Genomic DNA, 23,371 nt, shown 5'->3' with positions numbered 1-23,371 from the left:
TCTGCTGTAAGTGAGGTATGTTTTTATGAAGAGAACGATTGGCTGTTTTGGAAATGTCTTGTTTTGATAGAGCTGCTAGAATGTATACCCACGGACCCAAGAAGCTCCAACCTCCCACGTTGTCTGTGTGGAGTTTGCACATTCTCCCTGTTCCCTGTGGGTACGCTGGCTTCCGCCCACTTCCCCGAGACACTTGGGTCAGTGGGTCAATTGGCTGCTGAAAGTTGTCCCAGGTACAGAGGGGAATAGAAGAATCTGGGAAGAGTTGAAGGGAATGTGGGGAGAATAAATTCAGATTAGTGTAAGTTTGGTGGTGGAAGGCCAGCACAGACTTGGTGGGCCAGAGGACCTGTTCCATGTTGTTTGACTCTACGACTAGAGGAATGAAAATGTTCCTTCGATCTAAGAGTCAATGACAAGCAGCTTCCATAAATCGCACAAAAAGGAGGGAAGATGTTATTCAAGGATGAGGGGAGAAGATGAGATAAAGTTGCTTTTGCACTGCACTTGTCAAAGGATCATTTTAATTCTAACTGCCAGTGATCAACATCACTATCCTTATTCTTCTATCTTTAACTTAACTAGTGCTTTACAATTCAAAATTGCTTCAGAAAAAAATATGTCGTCTTTCTGAATGTTGTTCCCCAGGTAAGACATTTTCATTTCATTTATTTACTAGTTTCCACGGGGAGTTGAGTATAAGAAAAACTATCTAGTTGTGAGAAATTGGTTAGTGAAACATCAAGGATGCTCCTACCTGCCTTCTTCACTTTGGTCTTCTTGTCCAATTGGATGCAACATCTACACAAGTAAAAATTAAAATTTAAGTGTGTAAAGAAAAGCCACCTTTTACCCACAAATTTACCCAAAAGGATTTTCCCCAACCAGAGGGAGACACAAGAGACCGCAGATGCTAGAAGCTTGAATAAAAAACAAACTGCTGGAGGAGCTCAATGAGTCAGGCAGCGTCTGTGGAGGAAAGTGAACAGACAACGTTTCAGTTCAGGACACTTCTTCAGACCGTGTCCCACCCCGAAATGTAATTTGTCCATTTCCCTTCATGGATGTTGCCTGGCTTGCTGAGTTTCTCCAAGAGTTTGTTTTTATTTCCCAACTAGATAACTGGTGCTAGCAAGGGAGAATTTAATTTAATTTCTATTCTTCCACTGAGCTAACCAAACTTGAATCAGAGAAATCAATGAGCAGGTTTCATTCCTCATCTGCCCCTTTCTGCCAAAAGCAGGTATATGGTGTAAACAAGATTATGACGTTGCGGTTCGACTATTATTCCCATAGCAACAAAACATCTACCTAGACTCATACCTAACAAAAGAAAAAGAAGCTTTCAAGAGAGAGCTAGATAGAGCTCTTAAATAGCGGAGTCAGGGGGTATGGGGAGAAGGCAGGAATGGGGTACTGATTGAGAATGATCAGCCATGATCACATTGAATGGTGGTGCTGGCTCGAAGGACCGAATGGCCTACTCCTGCACCTATTGTCTATTGTCTAATCTACAAGGATTTAGTTGAACAAAAATTTCTATCATATAGGCTCTCAAGAATCAGTCTTCTTGCACTTGCAGGATTCATTTAACAAAAAAATTACATAGGTTGCATTGGACAAATTAATCATTGTGATCAATCAGTTAACATATTTTTAAAATTTAAAGCCACACATCACAAATCCAAATGGGAATTAAAGGAAAAGTGTGTATGTTTATGTAAGAATAATCATAAAAAACAGACCTGGGAGAGGGTTTCATTCTGTCTCGTTACAATTGTTGTATTTGGCAAGCCACTCTTGGAGGCATTGATAAGAGCAAACGTAGCTTCGTTGTCCTTCTGTTCACTGCCAAGTTTATCAGTGTCATTTTCTAAGCAGGCCTGATGAAATAAAGCAAACAGTTATTAAAAACAAAAAGCCATGTACCCAACCTCTCAAAGTTGATCTAACATGTGGGGGGATGGACAAACAGTGAAGAATCTTAAGACTTGAATTCATATTTTTCAAAGCTATTGTTTCTCAGCCAACAGTTAAGACAGCCAAGTTTGGCTTTAATAACTACATTCTTAACTGAACTAGTGATGTTTGGCACACGCAATTATATGATTCAATGAACATTGACCAGTTAATTAAAATAGGTAGGATTGCATGGGTATCGCCAATTTCTTAAAGCTTTTTAAGCTCCTCTACAGAATGCAGAAATGGGCATTCCGGTTTCCATGCTGTATGGCTTTAGGAGTTTAGTATTTTGTTTTGAATGAGAGTATTTAACCTCAATGTGAGAATGAGAGTATATGACCTGCAATTCAATTCCTGTAGCTATGGTGGAAATTGAATTAATTGGGCATTTGAAATGGGGAACCAAACTATCTTGAAGCCCATTTGGTTTACCAATGACCTTCAGATATGGAAATTTGCTATCTTCTATTTGTCTGGCTTCCATGTGACACTTGATCTCGAGCAAAGTGGGTAACTCTCCACTACCTCCTCACTTCAGGACCAATTATTATTGGACAATATATGTTGGCATTGCCAGCAGCATGCCAATAGACAATAGACAATAGCCGATCCTGTTAAGGAATTAAAAAATATTCACGGGAATTTTTGCTGCTTTATTTACTTATTTTCAATATTTCTAGTGACGAAAAAGGGTCATTCTAGCCATGCGGAATCAAATATATCAATTATCATTAAGTGTAAGAAAATAACTGCAGATGCTGGTACAAATCGAAGGTATTTATTCACAAAATGCTGGAGTAACTCAGCAGGTCAGGCAGCATCTCAGGAAAGAAGGAATAGGTGACATTTCGGGTCGAGACCCTTCTTCAGACTGATGTCAGGGGGCGGGACAAAGGAAGGATATAGGTGGAGACAGGAAGATAGAGGAAGAACTGGGAAGGGGGAGGGGAACAGAGGGACAGAGGAACTATCTAAAGTTGGAGGTCAATGTTCATACCGCTGGGCTGCAAGCTGCCCAAGCAAAAGATGAGGTGCTGTTCCTCCAATTTCCAGTGGGCCTCACTATGGCACTGGAGGAGGCCCAGACTGGGAGTGGGAGGGGGAGTTGAAGTGCTCAGCCACCGGGAGATCAGGTTGGTTAAGGCGGACTGAGCGAAGGTGTTGAGCGAAACGATCGCCGAGCCTGCTTTCGGTTTCGCCGATGTAAAGAAGTTGACATCTAGAGCAGCGGATACAATACATGAGGTATGTCAATTATCATTAACATGGATGCTGTGCATTAGGTTGATACCCAGGTGGAGGACAGAAGCCTCCTGGGTTAGAAATCACAGGGAAATCATTGACCTACTACTGAACACAGAATATAGAACAGTACAGCACAGAAACAGGCCTTTTAGCAGACAATGTCTTTCACGAAACATGATGCCAAGTTAAATTAATCTTCTTGCATATCCATATGCCCATCTAAAAGCCTCTTAAATGCCACTATCATATCTGTCTCCAGCCCTGGTAGTGCGTTCCAGGCACCCGTCACTCTGTGTAAAAAAAACTCCATTAAACTTTGCCCCTCTCACTTTAAATCTATGCTCTCTAATCTGACATTTTCATCCTGGAGAAAAGATTTTGACTAATAGAACTGCTTGCAAAATTATTTCAAAATTTTAACATGCTGAATGATCTTTGAATATTGTTTAAGGGTTTAGTGAGGTCTTGCCAACTTCATACAACTAACATAAACTGAGGGACTGATGCACTTCCTGGATGTTCGTAGAGATTTTCGGGTTAACTGCCATGATTGTTTCACTAATAGCCTACATTTTTATGCAATTGAGACAAAAAAAATTCAGACAGAATTTAATAACAAATGGGTATCCATTACACTACATCACACTAATGTGTGCAGAGTACAAGTGGGACTTTATGCTCAAGGCAAGTAACATAGTAGGACCATTCAACTTTCAAATAAATTCAGGTCATTCACTTTTTGCATTGGTAACTCGAGCTAACAACAGAAAGGCACAAATACAAAAGTTATACAATTTAAAACCAGTATCAAATTATTATTTCAGGAGCAGGAAGAAAATGTTAGATCTTAGGGTGTTACCTGCTGAGGCCAGGTAGCATTCTATTCATTGACTGCTCTTTCTGAAAACCCTTTAAAGTTAGTTGCATTTCTACTTCCTTCATGTTGATCCTTTCAGTTGCATTCCCACTTTCGTAATGAGACTTCGAAACGCTAAAAAATCAAGCTTTTTTTGTTTCAGTGGCCTTGAAAAAGAGTAAGTCAGTCATATGCAAGTCTGTTCCATCATAATTTCTTATTGCCATTTCAGCCTTTTGAGTCTATCCTGACTGGCGGAGTAATCCCATTCCCCAATAGTTTTTCCCCTCCAACTATCCCTCCAACATTCCTATCAATTCCTCCAGATTTTACCTACTCACCCACATGCTCGGGGCAATTAACAATGACCAATTTTGCGATGTGGCAGGAAGCCGGAGCTCCAAGGGGAAACCCCTACTGTAACAGAGCAAACTTGCAAACACCACACAGACACCACCCGAGACCAGGATCGTATGAAGGTTGCTGAATTTGGGTGACGGCACCAAGAAAACTGCTGAAATATGTTAATTCCAGAAAATATAGCTTACTTACCAGAGAAAATGGAACTATATTTTAATGCCCCAAAGTTAAACTACTGTGATTTAAAACAGAGACAGGTAGAACATGAATATCTTAAGTGTGCCACATGGAAAGTAACAAAATATTCACATCAACTGTCTCATAAACACAGAATGTTTGCAAGTTTTTCTCTACTGTAGCTCAATAATTTCTGCAGTTGTACAGGGCCCTAGTGAGACCATACCTGGAGTATTGTGTGCAGTTTTGGTCTCCAAATTTGAGGAAGTACATTTTTGCTATTGAGGGAGTGCAGCGTAGGTTCACTGGGTTAATTCCCGGAATAGCGGGACTGTCGTATGTTGAAAGACTGGAGCGACTGGGCTTGTATACACTGGAATTTAGAAGGATGAGAGGGGATCTTATTGAAACATATAAGATTATTAAGGGATGGGACACGCTAGAGGCAGGAAATGTTCCCACTGTTGGGGGAGTCCAGAACCAGGACCGACAGTTTAAGAATAAGGGGTAGGCCATTTGGAACAGAGATGAGGAAAAGCTTTTTCACTCAGGGAGTTGTAAATCTATGGAATTCTCTGGCTCAGCAGGCAGTGGAGGCCTGTTCTCTGGATGCTTTCAAGAGAGAGTTAGATAGAGCTCTTAATGATAGCGGAATCAGGGGGTATGGGGAGAGGGCAGGAACGGGGTACTGATTGTGGATGATCAGCCATGATCACATTGAATGGCGGTGCTGGCACGAAGGGCCGAATGGCCTACTTCTGCACCTATTGTCTATTGATTTGCAATAGCATTGAAACACTACATGACTGCTGATAAATGGCCTAGAATAGCAGTAACTCCGATAATGCAGCTTCCTAGGGATTTGGGTGGTGCTGGACTAGCAGACTTTACAATCTATACCATGTTATTTATTTGGTTGCCACACTAATGTATAAGCCAGATGCCAACCTATCAGGATTTAGTTTAGTTTAGAGATACAGCACGGAAACAGCGTGGCTGTTCGGCCCACCGAGTCCGCACCGACCAGTGGTCCCTGCACACTAACACCGTCCTACACACACTCGGTACAGTTTACACTTATACCAAGCCAACTAACCTACAAACCTGTATGTCTTTGAGTGTGGGAGGAAACCAAAGATCTCAGATAAAGCCCACAAGGTCAAGGGGGGAGCATACTAACTCCGTAGAGATAGCACCCATAGTCAGGATCGATCCCGGGTCTCCGGCGCTGCAAACGCTGTAAGGCAGCAACTCTATGACTGCACCCATATACCCGTAGGCCAGATACCAGATTATCAGAATTTTACTCGGATCCACCAACATTCAGATATGTTGATTTGCCATCATTCTTAATACTGCACATCATTAGTCGAATCAAGGAACTGCGGATGCAGGTTTATAAAAAAAGACAAAGTGCTGGAGTAACTCAGCGGGTCGGGCAACATCCCTGGAGAACATGGATAGGGGTGACGTTTCAGGTTGGGACAGGACACTTCTTCAGTTGGTTTCATACTAAGCCTTTTATAAGCTAAGTGCAGGAGTAAAACAGATTTTAGCCTCGTAAAACATTAGGAATTGGCCCGAGTATCCTTTGATATATAACTAGACCAAGTGGACCCGTTGGGCCCATTCCTCGTAGAGAGGGGACAGGGAAGGGGAGAGGAATGGGCCCAATGGGTCCACTCACCTCGACCCCGTATAATGACACAAAATGTTCAGCTCAGGTCTCATCCTTCCTCATTCACCTATCAACATTGAACTCTGCTCCCCATCATCTTCTTTCGTTCATTTAACTATCCCTTAAATGCCCTTTTAGATTTTGTTTCAACTACTGATGAAGGTGAGGCAATCCATGTTCCTCCCATTTTCTGCCGAAAGATGTTTCTACAGAATTACCCATTTAATTTCTCAATTACAATTTTTGATTAATTGCCTTTGGTATTGCTCGTCCTACAAGCAAAACTCTTCAAAATGATAAACACATTAACAAGTAAACATTTTTACCTTTGTTTTCAAAAAACAAAGACACAATCTGTTCACTTGTTCCCAGCAGAATCAAACAGCTAAGCCTTATTTTAATTTTAAAGCAAATTACCTGCATAAACTCAACAGTTTGGGCTCATTTCCACATTTATTTCACTTGTCGCTTCCTCGGAGGTTTAACAAAACCACATGCAGCCTAGTGTTCTGCTCATCTGTGCACTTTTGAATACATTACCATAGGAGCTTATTTCTATCTTTTCAACGAGCTTAGCTTTCTCCACATAAATAAAATTTTCTACACTTCTACACTTCTACACTCTCCTCATGTCTGCCCTGTCACTAATAATGTATTTTAAATCTTCAACTACATATCACTCTTAGCTCTGCTCCAACTTAGTAATGCAACTTCTTCAAAATTAAATGGCTCCTGACTCGAGCCTTCTGTTTTGCTCAAAATGTATGATGCAGCTCTGAGTCACTGGTGCTTTGCAATGGAACTTTCTCCAGCCCTCCCAACCATGCTAACCAACTTTACTCCTTGGAAAACTTCAAGGTTAATATTTTCTTCCTTCTACATAGTCATAGTCTTACAGCGTGGAAACAGGCCCTCAAACCCAACTTGCCCACACTGGCCAATATGTCCCATCTACATTTGTCCCACCTGCGGGCATCTGGTCCATATCCCTCTAAACCTGTCCTATCATTTCCTAACATTTTCCTCAACTATTCCCCTGTCCCCCACAGAACTCTCCAAGCTCAGATCTATGAGTGATCCAACAGGAAGTCTAAAGATGAAGACGGATATAAAAAGCTTGAATAACTCAGCGGGTCAGGCAGCATCTCTGAATTAGTTTAGTTTATTGTCGCGTGTTCTGAGGTACAGTGAAAAGCTTTTGGAGAAAAGGAATAGGTGACTTTTCGGGTCAAGACCCTTCTTCAGACTGAGAGACGGGAAAGGGGAACGAGAGATACAGACAGTATTTAGGACAAATGAATGGGAGATATACAAAAAGCAACAATAATCAAGGAACTGTAGAAACCACAATGGTCCATTATTGGCTGGGGGCATCGGCGATAACGGGTTACACAGACAGTGGAACTCACCATGACGTCAGTAAAACTAGTTCAACTATGGTGGGGGAGGGAGGGAGAGAGAGGGGATTGAAGGGCCACTTGCTGATGGGTATACTGAAAATGTATAATATACACAACACTGGAGTTGGGAATTCTATACTCACAATATAACAACATTCCACAATTTTGATACATTTAATAACAGTGAGCTTATCAACACCTGTAAATTCCATGGATCTTAATGCAAACTACAAGTTATTTAATTCAGATTGCCTCTCTATAAATGTTTTTAGCTGTATGCCAGCACAGGTTCTCTGCAAAGTACATTCTGTTCAATCACATCCTTGGTTTTATTGACTCAGTGTTTCAGGTAATTAGCTCCCTTTCACAAACAGTGCCTCTTTAAGCCAGTATGGGCAAGCTGAAATATGAATCAACTTGCAGATTCAATGCCATGACTTGGACTGTTCTAATTTCTGCACCAGGGCAAGGTCGGTTCACTTAAATGTATCAACTGAAATGTTATTACTTCAATATATCCCTAACGGGATAAAAATAAAAATGGATTCTGAACAAAGAAAGTGAGCAGCTGTGTATTTCTATTTTTAATCAATATGTCCCAAAGAAAAATATATTATTTTTGTCCCTATTCAGTTAATCAACACTTCAAAATCAAGAAAAAGAATCCCGTTCTCATGTAGTCATTCCAATTCACTATTCCTTGGTCAGCCTTATCAAACTTTAAAATAAACTGCAAGATTAAAAACTGTCAATGGTTGGTAGTATTCTGTATGCTGATTGCATTATCCAAATCTCTTATTTTTCTTAGTTCTAATGAATAGCTTCCAAACTGTCTTACTTCACAACTGAATATCCTTATCCTTTGGTATCATTTTAGTAAACAGACAATATTTTCTTCCTTGGACTGCTGCCAAATTAGATTATGCTTCTGTGCAGCACTTCAGGAATTTTTCTTCATTAAATTAAACTTGTAATTCTTCCACTGTTAGAATTTTTAAAACACACTCTGAAGGTTATTGCATTTGTAAATAATTGAAATCAGCTGAACGAAAAGCATGAAAGAAAACCACTTAATTGGAATTAAGCATTGAAGCAGATAAAAGCCAACTAAATAGTTTTTAACTCTGAAAGATAATAGCAAGCTGGATTCAATTATTCCACTGACAAAATTTAGACAAGGAACTAAGAGAAATATCTGGAATCCAAATGATGAAATTACTTGTGCACTATGAAGCCTCTTAACTGAGCAGCAATTTCACCTTTTCACTGTGAAAAGGTGCTGCAAACAGAACATTTATATTGACACAGTGAAGATTTAAAACAATTTTCCATAGCTAACAAAAAAATAATCTGTTTTAAATCCCATGCTGCCTATTTCCCCAATCAGGACTACTTTGGGAAGGGCTGACAGTCAAAGCTGCTAAACTTTGAATCAGAAGGAAACAAAGGAGGGATATTCACAGTTGACACTTAATTACGAGAAAGCCTGAAAATAGGACAATCAACCATCTTTTCGGCTATAGGTGCCTGGATAGACATACAAAAGATTAGGGCTAAACCAAACAAAGGACAAGGAAACTGTTCTGAATACATGCAAATCAACGTTATTATTAATTCAGTGACTCTTTGAAAGAACACACACAAGCATGACATGCTGAATGATGACTATACCATTTGACTCTATGAATCATCCATGGCTACTTAATGCTACACTTTGAATTCAGAGTGATTTCACATATTCAGAACACATCCATAGAGCAAATCAGGGAGAATTCAAGCAAGAGCAAAATCAGCTCATAAACAAATAGTTAAAGTAACAGAACTTAGGATACAGCAGAGGTAAAAGCCACAGTCATGCAAAGTAAACGGCGTCATGAAAGTCGTCTCCTTCCCACACCCACTCCATCAATTCTCTACCCTTACCAAACATTTGCATGCATCAAAGACAGCCAGGCAAAGAAACAGGTTACATCCAAAGCTACCTCACCTTTAGCCTTTCCAATGAAGGCAGAGATACCCCATTGGACTTACTGCAGTCTGCAACCAACACCTTCAGAATGTTCTGCAGGGGCATCTGAACAGTGGTAAAGAGACAGGATAACTCAGAGAAAGAGAGGAAGAAATGACAGACGGTACAGCAAACAAAACCAATCTTACTTCCTTGGAATCCCATGATAAGAATCATCATTTTGTGTGAAAACATCCAATTTATACTTATTTTATGCAGCCCCCATATGCATGACCCCTCACTGCATTTGCTGTGTGATCTGGAACTGATTTTCAAGATCAACAATCTGCTGAAATGTCCATATTTAGCAAACATGTTGTGACTTTTTTTTTAAACTGAAAAGATGCATACTTCAGTTGTCCAGTTTTTATTTTAGAACTGCACTTGTATTCTACAGTTTTATGGTCACATTAAAGGCATTGACACTTTTTCTCCCCTTGTTTAAAGTAAATAAAATTAGACGCCACAAGTTCTATAAAAGCTAATTAACTTTCCCCTTTAAATGAAAAGTTAACAATCTGAAAATAGCTTGGTCTTGCTGACCAATTTTCTCACATAGCTTTTAATTTACAGACGGTCCACAAATTTAACTATTCAGCACACCTCCATAATCTTCAGAAACCTCTGCAAATGCAGTGTTTAATTCAGAACAAATGTAAGCCTAAAGAAAATATCCTGAAGTATAAGAAGTGCAAAGTTATTAGAGGATGTAATGAGGAGCCAGCGGATGTGGTGCAAGCTTTTGAGTAAAATCTGTACTGATGGTTTAGAGGAGGAAGGGGGGAGGTAAATATATTGGCACAGATTGAGAACTGATTAACAGATATAAAGCAAAAAGTTCAAATAAATGGATACTTTTTCAGTTTGGCAGGCTCTAACCAATTGGGTTTCAGAGGGATTGGTACTTGGGCCCCACCCAGTCACTTTGGATGAGTGGACCAGTCACCTTTCTAAGTTTGCCAGATGAGATGGAGAGTAGATAGAAGAAATAGAGAGGTTTCAGGGGGATGTAGACTAACTACATTATTGAGTGGAAATGTAGCATATATCAAATAAGGACAAATATGAAGTTATCCACTTTGGGGCACCAAACAGATATATTTCAAGGTGACAAACTGGGAAACTTCAATGTTCAAGAAGCCCAAGTGTCCTTGTATGCAAGTGATTAAGTATCCGAATACTGCTCCTCAATGCTACTTGCTGGAGCTGTGTATGGATGGGAGGCAAGGGTTCAATCACATATCTCAAAGAAATACATGCTTCCATCACAATCCACGAGCAATATTTCATATCATATCATATCATATCATATATATACAGCCGGAAACAGGCCTTTTTCGGCCCTCCAAGTCCGTGCCGCCCAGCGATCCCCGTACATTAACACTATCCTACACCCACTAGGGACAAATTTTACATTTACCCAGCCAATTAACCTACATACCTGTACGTCTTTGGAGTGTGGGAGGAAACCGAAGATCTCGGAGAAAACCCACGCAGGTCACGGGGAGAACGTACAAACTCCTTACAGTACAGCACCCGTAGTCAGGATCGAACCTGAGTCTCCGGCGCTGCATTCGCTGTAAAGCAGCAACTCTACCGCTGCGCTACCGTGCCGTCCTGTTCAAATCTCTGGTACGGCATCCTCAAGGGTTCAATTTCATTTAGATATTCAAATGATTATTTTCTAATAAGTAGTGGAATAAATGTTGAATGGTCAGCGGACAGCCAAGGGCATCACGAGGATCTAGCATCAGTCAAATTTTAATGCACATCCTTGCTCATAACTATTGACGGGGAACATTGCATTTCAAAGAGCAGAAAATCAGACGCTGGGGAATAGGCAGAAGTTACTTACTAAACTGCCAGTTAAAGAAAAGACACATATTGCTGGAGTAACACAGTGACTGGAGGCCGGTGTCCAGTGGGGTGCCGCAGGGATCGGTGTTGGGTCCCTTACTGTTTGTAATCTACATTAATGATCTGGATGTCAACGTACAGGGCATGATCAGCAAGTTTGCAGATGACACAAAGGTAGGGGGGGGTGGTGAATAGCGAGGAAGGGATCTGCAAGCTGCAGGAAGATATAGATGAGATGGTCAGATGGGCGGAGCAGTGGCAGATGGAATTTAATCCTGAAAAGTGCGAGGTGATGCACTTTGGCAGAAATCACTTGGAGAGGGAGTACACCATGAATGGAAGGATCCTAGGGAAGACAGGGGTACAGAGGGACCTTGGAGTACAGGTACACAAGTCCTTGAAGGCAGCAGGACAGGTGGATAGGGTGGTTAAAAAGGCATATGGGTTACTGGCCTTCATTAGCCGGGGCATCGAATATAAAAGTAGGGGGGTAATGATGGAATTGTACAGAACACTGGTGAGGCCACAGCTGGAGTATTGTGTACAGTTCTGGTCACCACATTATAGAAAGGATGTGATAGCTTTGGAGAGGGTGCAGAGGAGATTCACCAGGATGCTGCCAGGGATGAAGGGCCTCGGCTATGAGGAGAGACTGAGGTTGTTTTCCCTGGCGCAGAGAAGGCTGAGAGGGGACATGATCGAGGTGTACAAGATCATGAGGGGCATGGATAAGGTAGATGGCGGGGAACTTCTTCCACTGGTGGAAGGTTCAACAACGAGGGGACATAGATACAGGGTAAGGGGAGGGAGGTTTCGGGGGGATGTGAGAAAGAACTTTTTTACCCAGAGGGTGGTTGGAGCCTGGAACTCACTGCCTGGGGTGGTGGTGGAAGCGGGAACACTCACAACGTTTAAGAGGCATTTAGATGGGCACTTGAAATGCTACAACATTCAGGGCTACGGTCCAAATGCGGGAAAATGGGATTAAAATTAGACTGTGTTTGGTAACGGGCGGCGCGGACACGATGGGCTGAAGGGCCTCTTTCTGTGCTGTAGGACTCTATGACTCTATGACTATGAGTCAAACTGCCAGTTAACCTTTTTTTAAAGTTTAGTTGCTATTGCCTTTAACTAAGTTTAAAAACATTCAATTATCAAATCATATTTCTTACATTTTACATACAAATAGCAAAAGTTGTGGTATTTAATGCCAGCAAGTTGGAGTTTTCAGCTTTGAGGTAATATTCTGAGACATAAATTTTACAGTTGGAGGAAAAGTAACTAGTTATACTTTGGCTCCAGATATAAAGAACAAGACAAACAGCACCAGCCATGATTCATTCATTAAAATTACAGCATCAATGGTTTATTTTTCAAAATCCATACTGCTAATGCACACCTCATTAATAATTAATAGAATGTGCATACAAACTTAACTACTTAAGGTGCGTGTAAAATTGAGGCAAAAATATAATTTCCACACCAAATTAGTTGTCTCACCCAAAGCTGGAAAAGGAATAAAATCATTGGCCTCAGCATCTCCAGGCTTCAAGAAAAGGATAATGCTGGGATCTAACATTGCATTAAGTAGTCTGCAGAATTTACTGTCAAAGTGTACACATGAATAAAGGCGGAAAAGGCTCACAACCAGCAAGATATAATATCTTAGAAGAGAGAACAATCAAGAATTAAAAATAACATTCTCAGAAAACCATAGATAATAGATAATAGACAATAGACAACAGGTGTAGGAGTAGGCCATTCGGCCCTTCAAGCCAGCACCGACCACCATTCAATTTGATCCTGGCTGATCATTCACAATCAGTACCCCGTTCCTGCCCTCTCCCCATACCTCCTAACTCCGCTATCATTAAGAGCTCTATCTAACTCTCTCTTGAAAGCATCCAGGGAATTGGTCTCCACTGCCTTCTGAGGCAGAGAATTCCACAGATTTACAACTCTCTGAGTGAAAAAGTTTCTCCTCATCTCTATTCTAAATGGCCTACCCCTTATTCTTAAACTGTGGCCCCTGGTTCTGGAGTCCCCCAACATTGGGAACATGTTTCCTGCCTCTAACGTGTCCAATCCCTTAATAATCTTTTCTGTTTCAATAAGATCCCCTCTCATCCTTCTAAATTCCAATGTATATAAGCCTAGTCGCTCCAGTCTTTCAGCATATGACAGTCCCGCCATTCCGGGAATTAACCTAGTGAACCTACGCTGCACTCCCTCAATAGCAAGAATGTCCTTCCTCAAATTTGGAGACCAAAACTGCATACATTACTCCAGGTGCGGTCTCACTAGGGCCCTGTACAACTGCAGAAGGACCTCTTTGCTCCTATACTCAACTCCTCTTATCATAAAGGCTAACATGCTATTAGCTTTCTTCACTGCCTGCTGTACCTGCATGCTTACTTGCATTACTTGTGATGATTTCAGAAATAATTATCTGGCGCTGTGAGGTAGCAGTTCTACCAATATGTACATGTGGAACAATAGCTGGGAGCCAATTAAATTCAAACAAATAATTCAATTTAATATAAAAACAAACCAGTTGCTCACAATTTTTTCCAACAAAACACTCTGCACCAGAAACAAAAATCCTCAAATAGGAATGAAACCATTTTCACATCCAGTTCTAAAAAGTGTTGAGTAAAAAAAAAGAACTATCTCACAAAAGAACAGAATGAAATCCAAAGTAAATTCTTCAAATAATTCACATTCCATCCGTCAGGAATGCACGGGGAGAAAGACACTTGCCAGTGATATCCATATACAACAAGTGAAAATAAAATTCACAGATCTAAAATCGGCTTTATACATTAATGCAAATAGCATGAGTAAAACATGCATTTACCGTGGGTCTTGCACAGAGTGGGTAAGGGAATATGTATTAAGCCGAATGAAAGTGCACTGCATAAACCTGTAAATTGGAAAACAATTACAGCAACTAAACTCTCGACCATAACATTAAATCTGCAGGGATTTACCTCACAATTCTCTTGGTCATTGTTGGCGGGAGCTACTTCTGTTCCATCGTCTGTTGTCTTTCTCTTCTTTCTGGCACCTGGAGTCGGCGGAGTCTTCTTCTGCTGGAATTCCTTCAACTTTTGGAAGGAGAAACATCTTGTAATGTATTGAAATCATTCAGCTTTCAAAAGATTAGTTCTATATGGGAGCATATTTTCACCACACAACTTGGAAAAGAACCATTTTTAAATAAGGGTGCTAAATCCCACTGACTCCCATAGCTATCTAGACTACACTTCTTCCCACCCTGCTTCCAGTACTCTATCCCCTACTCCCAATTCCTCCGTCAACATCGCATCAGAGCCCAGGGTGAGGTTTTCCATACCAGGTCATCAGAGATGTTCTCATTCTTTAGGGAACCGGGTTTCCCCCCTTCCATTATAGACGAGGCTCTCACTAGAGTCTCTGATATCCACAGCTCCGCTCTTGCTTCCCCTCTCCCCATTCGTAACAAGGACAGGGTCCCCCTTGTCCTCACCTTCCACCCCATCAGCCGTCGCATACAGCATATAATGCTCCAATATTTTCACCACCTCCAACGGGATCCTACTACTGGCCACATCTTCCCATCTCCACCCCTTTCTGCTTTCCGCAGAGACCGTTCCCTCCGCAATTCCCTGGTCAACACGTCCCTTCCCACCCAAACCATCCCCTCCCCAGGTACTTTCCACTGCAAATGCAGGAGATGCAACACCTGTCCCTTTACCTCCCCCCCTCGACTCCATCCAAGTACCCTGACAGTCTTTTCAGGTGAGGCAGAGGTTCACATGCACCTCCTCCAACCTCATCTAAAGTATCCGCTGTTCCAGGTGTCAACTCCTGTATATCGGCAAGATCAAGTGCAGGCTCGCCAATCGTTTCGCTGAACACCTCCGCACAGTCTGCCTTAACCTACCTGATCTCCCGGTTGCTCAGCACTTTAACTCCCCCTTCCCATTCCCAATCAGACCTTCCTATCCTGAGCCTCCTCCATTGTCAGAGTGAGGCCCAGCGCAAATTGGAGCAGCAGCACCTCATATTTTGCTTGGAAAGCTTACACCCTAGCAGTATGAACATTGACTTCTCTAACTTCAAATAGCCCTTGCTTTCCCTCTCTCCATCCCCTCTCACCCTTCCCAATTCTCCCACCAGACTTACTGTCTCCAACTACATTCTATCTCTGTCCCGCCCACTCCCCTGACCTCTGTCTGAAGAAGGATCTCGACCCGAAACATCACCCATTCCTTCTCTCCAGAGATGCTGCCTGTCCCGCTGAGTTACTCCAGCATTTTGTGTCTACCTTCGTGCTAAACCAAATATTAATTTGCGCAGGGGTTAAGTCCACTTGAAGAAAAGTATATTTGAAAATGTATACAATGATAAATTCTGCATTTTCATCTTAATTATTTTTCACCATATGCTTTTTCATACGAGCAATTACAGAAGCAGAAATAAATACTGACGCAAAAACGTGCAGATGATACAAGTCTGAATCAAAAACAAAAAATGCTAAAAATGTTCAGATGAAGCAGCAAAGGGGAGAAAAACCAAAGTCAACATTTTAGAACTGATAATGACCTTGTTATTCATCTGTGATGCCTTCTGACCTGCTGAGTGCTTCTAGCATTTTCTATTTTTGTAAAGTGTTGCACAGTGGCACAGCTGATAGAGCTGCTGCTGCCTCACAGCGTCAGATACCAAGGTTCTTTCCTGACCGCTGGTGCTATGTGTATGAAGTTCATACATTCTCCCTGTGACCATGAGTGTTTCCTCTGGGTGTTGGTTTCCTCCCTCATCTATGTACGGGTTTGTAAGTTAATTTGCCTCTGTAAGATTGCCGGTGGTGTGTAGGGAGTGGATGAGAAAGCAGGATAACATGGAACTAGTGTGAATTAGTCGGCATGGACTCAATGGGCTGATGGGCCCATTTCTCTTCTACATCATTAAATTAAACTAAATGGAGCTTTCCCACGATTAACACGAATTGTTGAATACATGTGCCAGAGTCACATGTGCCAGAGTCCCTGCAGAAATTACTGCAATCGCCTGAAGGACTAATCACAATATCATTTAAATATGGCAGATAACAAATTGGCCATTTTAATCCTACCACCTGGATCTCCCTGCCAATGCCAGAACATGTCTGCCACCACCTCCTCCTTCTGAACTCTATTACTGCAGCTTCTGCCACTTAGGCCTTGTCTTGGTAGCTATCAGACGAAGCAGTGATCCAGGCTGGGAGATCTCCAAAACAAATGTTGACTTTAACAAACACTTGTTTGAGTTTGAGCAATACTGTTTTTCAGCATACAAGCACAGAATTCTGCATAACTACAACCACTGGTTAAAACATGGAGGTTATTCTAGAGAAAGAAATAACTTAACAGTTTAGATATATAAATGGTCAAATTTTACCAATATGCTGGCACAGTCCTGATACATGTAAAATCAGTAATAGCTGCCATTTCCATGATGACCAGTCCAATGTCACTAATGTACCTTTCAAAGTACTGATATACCAGTAATCACAGCCCTGATCTCCCTCCATAAACATTCCTAAATACTTCCTGAAAGTATAGAATTTCAATTATTAGTTTCCCATTCGACAGCACATGGACAGAAAGTACAAGGATTTTACTGTTGAGGTGCTACTGGCGGACACTTTAGAGGTAGCACCACCGCTATTGTTGACAGTGTACATATTAGTCAGCTGTTCAAAGGAAATCCAATTTCTTGCTTAAGCAGACAATTCATACACCAACTTGCAAAATCTTCTTGATAAAAGTGGCCAAAGTACTACAATAATTACTGTGAAAGTAATTGCTGTTGAACAGAATGGACAATTAACTGTCTGCCTACAGCCCTTCAGGCAATGTATCTACAATTGCAATAATTCAATGGCAGAGGCAAGGACCTGGGAGCCAAATCAAAGAACAGATGCACTTCCTGGCACAAACACGGCTGACAATGAGTATTTGAGAACTGTCTTTTGTATAGACATAACAGCACACAAGCAGGGCCTTCGGCCCACAATGTCCGTACCAAACATGATGCCAGGTTATGATGCCATTCCTTGCAAATCCATTTGCAGAAGTGGTGGTATTTCCTTAAATCATACGGTGAAACAAAAGCTCATCAATCACATTCCCAACCAAATGACGTGTACACAAGATCGAGGAACTTTTTAAATTATTATCATACATGACAAAAATAGCAAACCAAACACTAAAAAAGGCAGGTACCTCCTTCAGTATAAACTAAATGCATTTATAATTGTATACCCCATTACAAGCTGTTTTTCGCCCTCTTTTCAACTAATCAATTATTTTAGAAATGTTCTAACTACTGCACTGTACATTGAAGCGGTATCAAGTGCCCCAAAACAGATAACGACCAATTAATCATCAATCATTCTTCAATGTTGGTTGGAGGATACACATTGCACATGACGATGGGAGAAGCCTCATTCTTACAAGTGTCCCATAGAATCTTTCACATCCACCTGGGAGAGCAGATAGACATTTTTTCAATGGAAAAATGTTGGTCAAGTGAAAGAACCTGACTATCCAGCATTCTTTCTGTTGTGCTTTGAAGCGTCAAGCAAGATTATGTGTTGAACATTAGTGGAATGGGACTTGACCCTTAGTCCCAGAGGACAAAGTGTTATTACCAAACCAAGGTTAACATTCAATGTAGCAAACTCTGCTTCTATGCCAGGGAGTATAATCATTTTAAAAAAGCAAAAGATGGCAACTGTTGGAAAAACATCATAGCTGCACTGCAGTTTAGCTTCCACTGAAATGTTCACTTCTGTAATTCAACAGCTAAAGCTGGAAATAAACAAGATGAAAACAATATCCATACACACCTGCTCAATCACTCTTACTAGACTCTGCTCACCATGACTGCTGTAATATCCAAATATCAAGTTACATATCGTTGGTAATATGTATTTTGATTGATTACTTGTAACTAAATGGAGGTAATAAGGTGGAGGAGATATTCATGGAATGTACGTGAAATAGCTTGCTAGATCAATGTGTTGAGGTAAAGGCCATCTTAGATTTTGTTACAAGCAATTAAAAGGGTTAAGTAATAGTCGTGAAGAGGCCTTCTTCTGACAGCTACGGCAGCGGACATGGAATGGATAACAGTTTTAAAAATAAATAAAGTGTACTGTAAAACAAAAGTCTTTAAAAGCATTAAAAAACCAGCAGGAAAAGTGTTTTATCGTCAGGTGACAGGAAAAATTACAGATAATATTAAATCTAAGAAATAGGCTAAAGTATAAAGTTGCAATAAAACAGTAGGCCTAAAGATTGGAAACATTTCAGAACCCAGAATAGAAGGACAACAAATAAGATAAAATATGACAGTAAACCAGCAACAAAATAAAAATGGATATCAAGAGCTTCTATAAGAACATAAAAAGGAAAAGACTGGTGAGTGCAAAAATGGGTGCTTTAAAGATATTGGATAATTTATAATAGAGAATAAAGAAATAGAAGACAAACTTTAAAAATATTTTATGACTGCTTTCTGTTCTTATATTCAACAAGTTGTCCAGAAACACAAGATAACCCAGTAATGAATTTGAAATTATTAGGAATAGATTAGTTCCAATACTGAGGCATCACCCACTTGTGTCATTGCATGTAGGAAGAATTGTTATATTTATCTTGAAATTATAGTATTTTTCAGCAGGTCCAGTATTTATACCAGCCTATTAACTGGGATATTTAATAGGCAGGATATTTAAAGCAACAGCAAACATTAGAACCACTAACAGAATTGTTTAAGCAGAGAATTAACTGGGATGGAAGCAAATGTGGCAACTGTTCCTTTTGGAAGCAGCACAAGTTTAACTTTCATGTTAAAGGGAGCAACTGTGCATTTTTAAGATGCATAACAATCCTCGACAGTTAAAAAAATACGTCCATACTTTACTAGCCTACACCCACGTTTTAAATTTACACAAGGCTGCTTCATCCCTACAGCAGCTTCAGGTTTCTGGAAGGAAGCATCCCCAACAATCTCATTGATGTTATTGCCAAGAAAGCAGAACTATGCCTCTACCACTTCAGAAGGCTAAGGAAATTCAGTATGTTTCCATCGGACTTCATGCTGCCTCGGGAAAGTAGTCAACATATTCAAGGACCAGTCACAGCCGTCATTTTCTCTTGTCTCCTCGCCCATCAGAGAAAAGATACCAAAGCTCAAAACCAAAGACTACCAGATTCAAGAACAGCTTATTTCTCACTGTTATCAGACTTTTAAACAGTCTCTCACATGCCAAGGACCAAATTCCTGATAGTCCAATCTTTCAAATTACAACTCTTGCACTGTTTTCTATCTGCACTCTCTCTGCACCGTAATATTATATCCTGCACTCAAATTTTTTTTTGCATTACCTAATGTATTAATACATGATATAATTTGTCTGAATAGCAAGCAAAACAATGTTTTTCACTTTATCTTAGTACACGTGACAGCAATAAACCAATGCCAGTAATAAATATCCATCTCATCACTATATTCAAAACAGCCACAGTGGCCACGTAGGTAAAAGATCTGAAGGCCTGAAGAAGGGTCTCGACCCGAAACGTCACCCATTCCTACTCTCCAGAGATGCTGCCTGTCGCGCTGAGTTACTCCAGCATTTTGTGTCTGTGGCCACGTAGTTATAGGAACAAGTTTCAGGAAGTCAAAGTGTCTACCCCCGACTTTGCATAATAATTTATGAAATACAAGTTTGGACAACTGAGTAAACCAGCAGATCCTCCAGCATATAAGATCACACATGGCAGTGGTATTCAATCCTTGTTTGATGCAATTACATCATTAGTTCATTCTTTATAATCATATCCAAATGATGTGCTACAAAAGACATAAATTAGGCAATGCATTATCTGAATATGAGCATACAATTAATCCATAAATTCTCTAGTTGCATAAGTAATAAACAAACATCCTCAAGCCCACACATCAAAACTGTTCAAGTCAATAAACTTACACAGAAACATAAGAAAATAGGAGCAGGTTACTACAGTCTTCAAGCCTGTTCTGCCATTCAATCTGATCGCGGCTGGTCCATGCTGGCCTCATCCCGTCCATACCAGCTTTCCATAACAAATCCTCAATCTTTCTACTATGTATCTAATCGCCATCCTAAATATATATTAAATTGCTCCACCACCACTGTCAGAGAGAAATTATTCTATACCCTTGTTTTAAATTATAGGCCCATTATTTTGTAACACCCCCTTGTTTGTGACTCCAACAAGTTAGAATAGCTCAACGTCTACCCTGTTGGGCTGTCTTAGGATCTTATATGTTTAAATAAGGTCACCACCTCATTCATTTAAACTCCAAGGAATACAGACCCAAACTATCCAGCCACTCTTAACAGGATAACTCTCCCATCCCCGAAGTCCACAGGGAAAACCTCCTTTGAACTGCCTCCAATGCTACCATTCTTTTTGGATAAGAGGATCAAAACTGGGTGCAGTGCTTCAGGCGCAGCCTCACAAACACCTTGTGCAACTATAATAAAATCTCCCTCTTCTTAAACTCCAACTCCTTGGCAATAAAGGCCAAAATGCTGTTACCTTCTAGGATGTTGTTTTGTTCCTCCAATCTCATGCTCTGATGAAATGTGATTGGCCCAAAATGTTAATTCTGTTTCTTCCTCCATGCCCAACATAGTTTCTTGCAATCACTCCCTGTTCTTCAGATTTCCAGCATCCCCGCTTTTTTTACTTTTCTGAGATTTAATTGTTTGCCTTTAAATTGATATGTACAAGAGCTACACAAATAGCTCAATTTACCAATGACCATAAAAAGTAAACAGGGTCTTAAAAGCCAAAATACTACTGTGGTTCATTTAGTTCAAAGCTAGTTGCTTAATTACAAAAAGCACCAGCAATTTCATTCAATTCCACTGGTTGCCCAGATAAAAATATTTCGGCATTGCCTTATGTACAACAAGCAGTTAGATCAGCTCCATCAAAGTAATAGATATAACATGAAGTGATGCACTTAGCATCATAGAATTACATAGCATGGAAACAGGCCCTTCGGTCCAACTCATCCATACAAACAAGGTGTCCATCTGAACTAATCCCATCTCCTATATTTGGCCCATATCCCTCTAATCCTTTTCTTTCCATGTACTTGTTCTGAGCGCTAACTACCAAAAAACAAATTTCATTCTCCTACTTCGCTGCCAGGCTGTCACATACAATTCCCTCTCTCTTCACCCGATCATCACTCAAATTGTCACTGAATAATTGAGGTGCCCAGATCTTTGAACAAATCTATAAGATGAATCAACAGATCAAGTATGTGTACTTTGCAATCAATTGATCTTATACACAAATTCTGCCTTCAGTTTTACACACTCAAAAATATTCAATATCTTCATCGAACATAGAAAATAGATGCAGGAGTAGGCCATTCGGCCCTTCGAGCCTGCACCGCCATTCAATATGATCATGGCCTTTCGCATTTTATTTTAATACTCAGACAACGTTTGACATTAGATAAAAACTGTAAATAAAAATACGTGCGGAAATCTAAATCCCATTAATATTAACGTTCAGAATTTAACCTGCATCATCCTCGATGACCCCTCATCCTCAAGTATGAACCGAGGACAGGGCACAATTAATGTCGGCAAATTCACTGCCCCAATCTGCAGACACTAATTGTGCCCCGACCTCGGTTCATGTTTGAGCTTGAGGGTCGACTCGAGGATGATGGTGAGGCCAGTTTCTCTCCTCTTAATGTTAAAGGAGGTTTCACCAGGCCTTCCCTTGCTTCATTTTAGACGGGTTGCTATTGCTTCCTCTCTCCAGGGGAAAGTCAAGGGATGGGATGGTAGCTCCCCGCCGCAGGGACGGTGACGGACGCGGTCTCAGCAGGCCTGCGGATGCCGCGGACTCGCCTGTTCCCTTCCCTTGAGATCCGACGCCATGAGCCAGCCGTCGGGACATGGGGACGTAGAGGAGTCGGACAGTTGGGGGAGGGGAAGGGAGGGGGGGTGGTGGTGGCACCGGGGAAAAGGTGGGGTTGAAAGGATGTGACTCGACCGCCGACACCGCCTCGGGGTACCTCCCTTTGTCACCGAGGGGACGGCGACGTTGGCAATGGTGATCCCCCACTCTCTCACCTTCTTCTTGGCGGCCGCCAACCGGGCCTGTCGGCTACCGTCAGCCATGGTGTCAATGCCGCACACGTCACCAGTCCGCCAGCTGACCGCTCCTCCTCTATCCCGGCCTGCACCGCGCCCGCCGCCCTGACGTCACGGGGAGCGGGGCGGGGCGGGGGCTTGGCAACGTGGGAGAGGAGTCCGAGACCACCATAGCAACAGGTACTAACTAACCTCAACACACCGACCAGGCAGTCTATAATAAACTCGCAAAGGTTCAGTCTCCCTCCCTCTCTCTCACAATCTCCCTGTCTCCATCAAAAGGGACTTCTTGATTAGCACTGATGTCAGGGGTTATGGGGAGAAGGCAGGAGAATGGGGTTAGGAGGGAGAGACAGATCCGCCATGATTGAATGGCGGAGTAAACTTGATGGGCCAAATGGCCTAATTCTACTATCACTTATGGCAAGGGTTCCCAACCTGGGGTAAATTTAGTAAATTTTGCCTACCATTATTGTTATTTGAACTTAAGAAAATAATGTTAAAAACAGTATTTTAAAATTTCCCCTTTGTTATGGTAGAAGTGTAAACTCAAATTACTGAACCAAACAGGATCAGCCATGATTGAATGGCGGAGTAAACCTGATGGGCCAAATGGCCTAATTCTACT

At 41.2% G+C, this 23,371-nt stretch overlaps 1 protein-coding gene across 3 annotated transcripts in view; it reads right to left on the bottom strand.

The window, feature by feature from the left end:
- golga2 (golgin A2) overlaps positions 1–22,836 on the bottom strand; it is a 69,059-nt gene extending 46,223 nt beyond the window's left edge. For 2 of the 3 annotated variants that reach the window (XM_078426410.1, XM_078426412.1), the window contains exons 1-5: positions 22,723–22,836; positions 14,534–14,650; positions 9,666–9,752; positions 1,746–1,883; positions 758–801 (exon numbers count right to left, since the gene is read on the bottom strand). In XM_078426410.1, coding sequence (XP_078282536.1) covers positions 758–801; positions 1,746–1,883; positions 9,666–9,752; positions 14,534–14,650; positions 22,723–22,770 — 434 coding nt within the window. In that variant the 5' untranslated portion in view covers positions 22,771–22,836. The remainder of the gene's footprint in view (positions 1–757; positions 802–1,745; positions 1,884–9,665; positions 9,753–14,533; positions 14,651–22,722) is intronic. The other variant, XM_078426413.1, reaches the window with a different exon arrangement.
- Positions 22,837–23,371: the final 535 nt, after the last annotated feature.

The sequence above is a fragment of the Rhinoraja longicauda genome, chromosome 31, assembly GCF_053455715.1.
Source record: "Rhinoraja longicauda isolate Sanriku21f chromosome 31, sRhiLon1.1, whole genome shotgun sequence".
NCBI lineage: Eukaryota > Metazoa > Chordata > Chondrichthyes > Rajiformes > Arhynchobatidae > Rhinoraja > Rhinoraja longicauda.
This window is presented reverse-complemented; position numbering and strand designations above follow the sequence as displayed.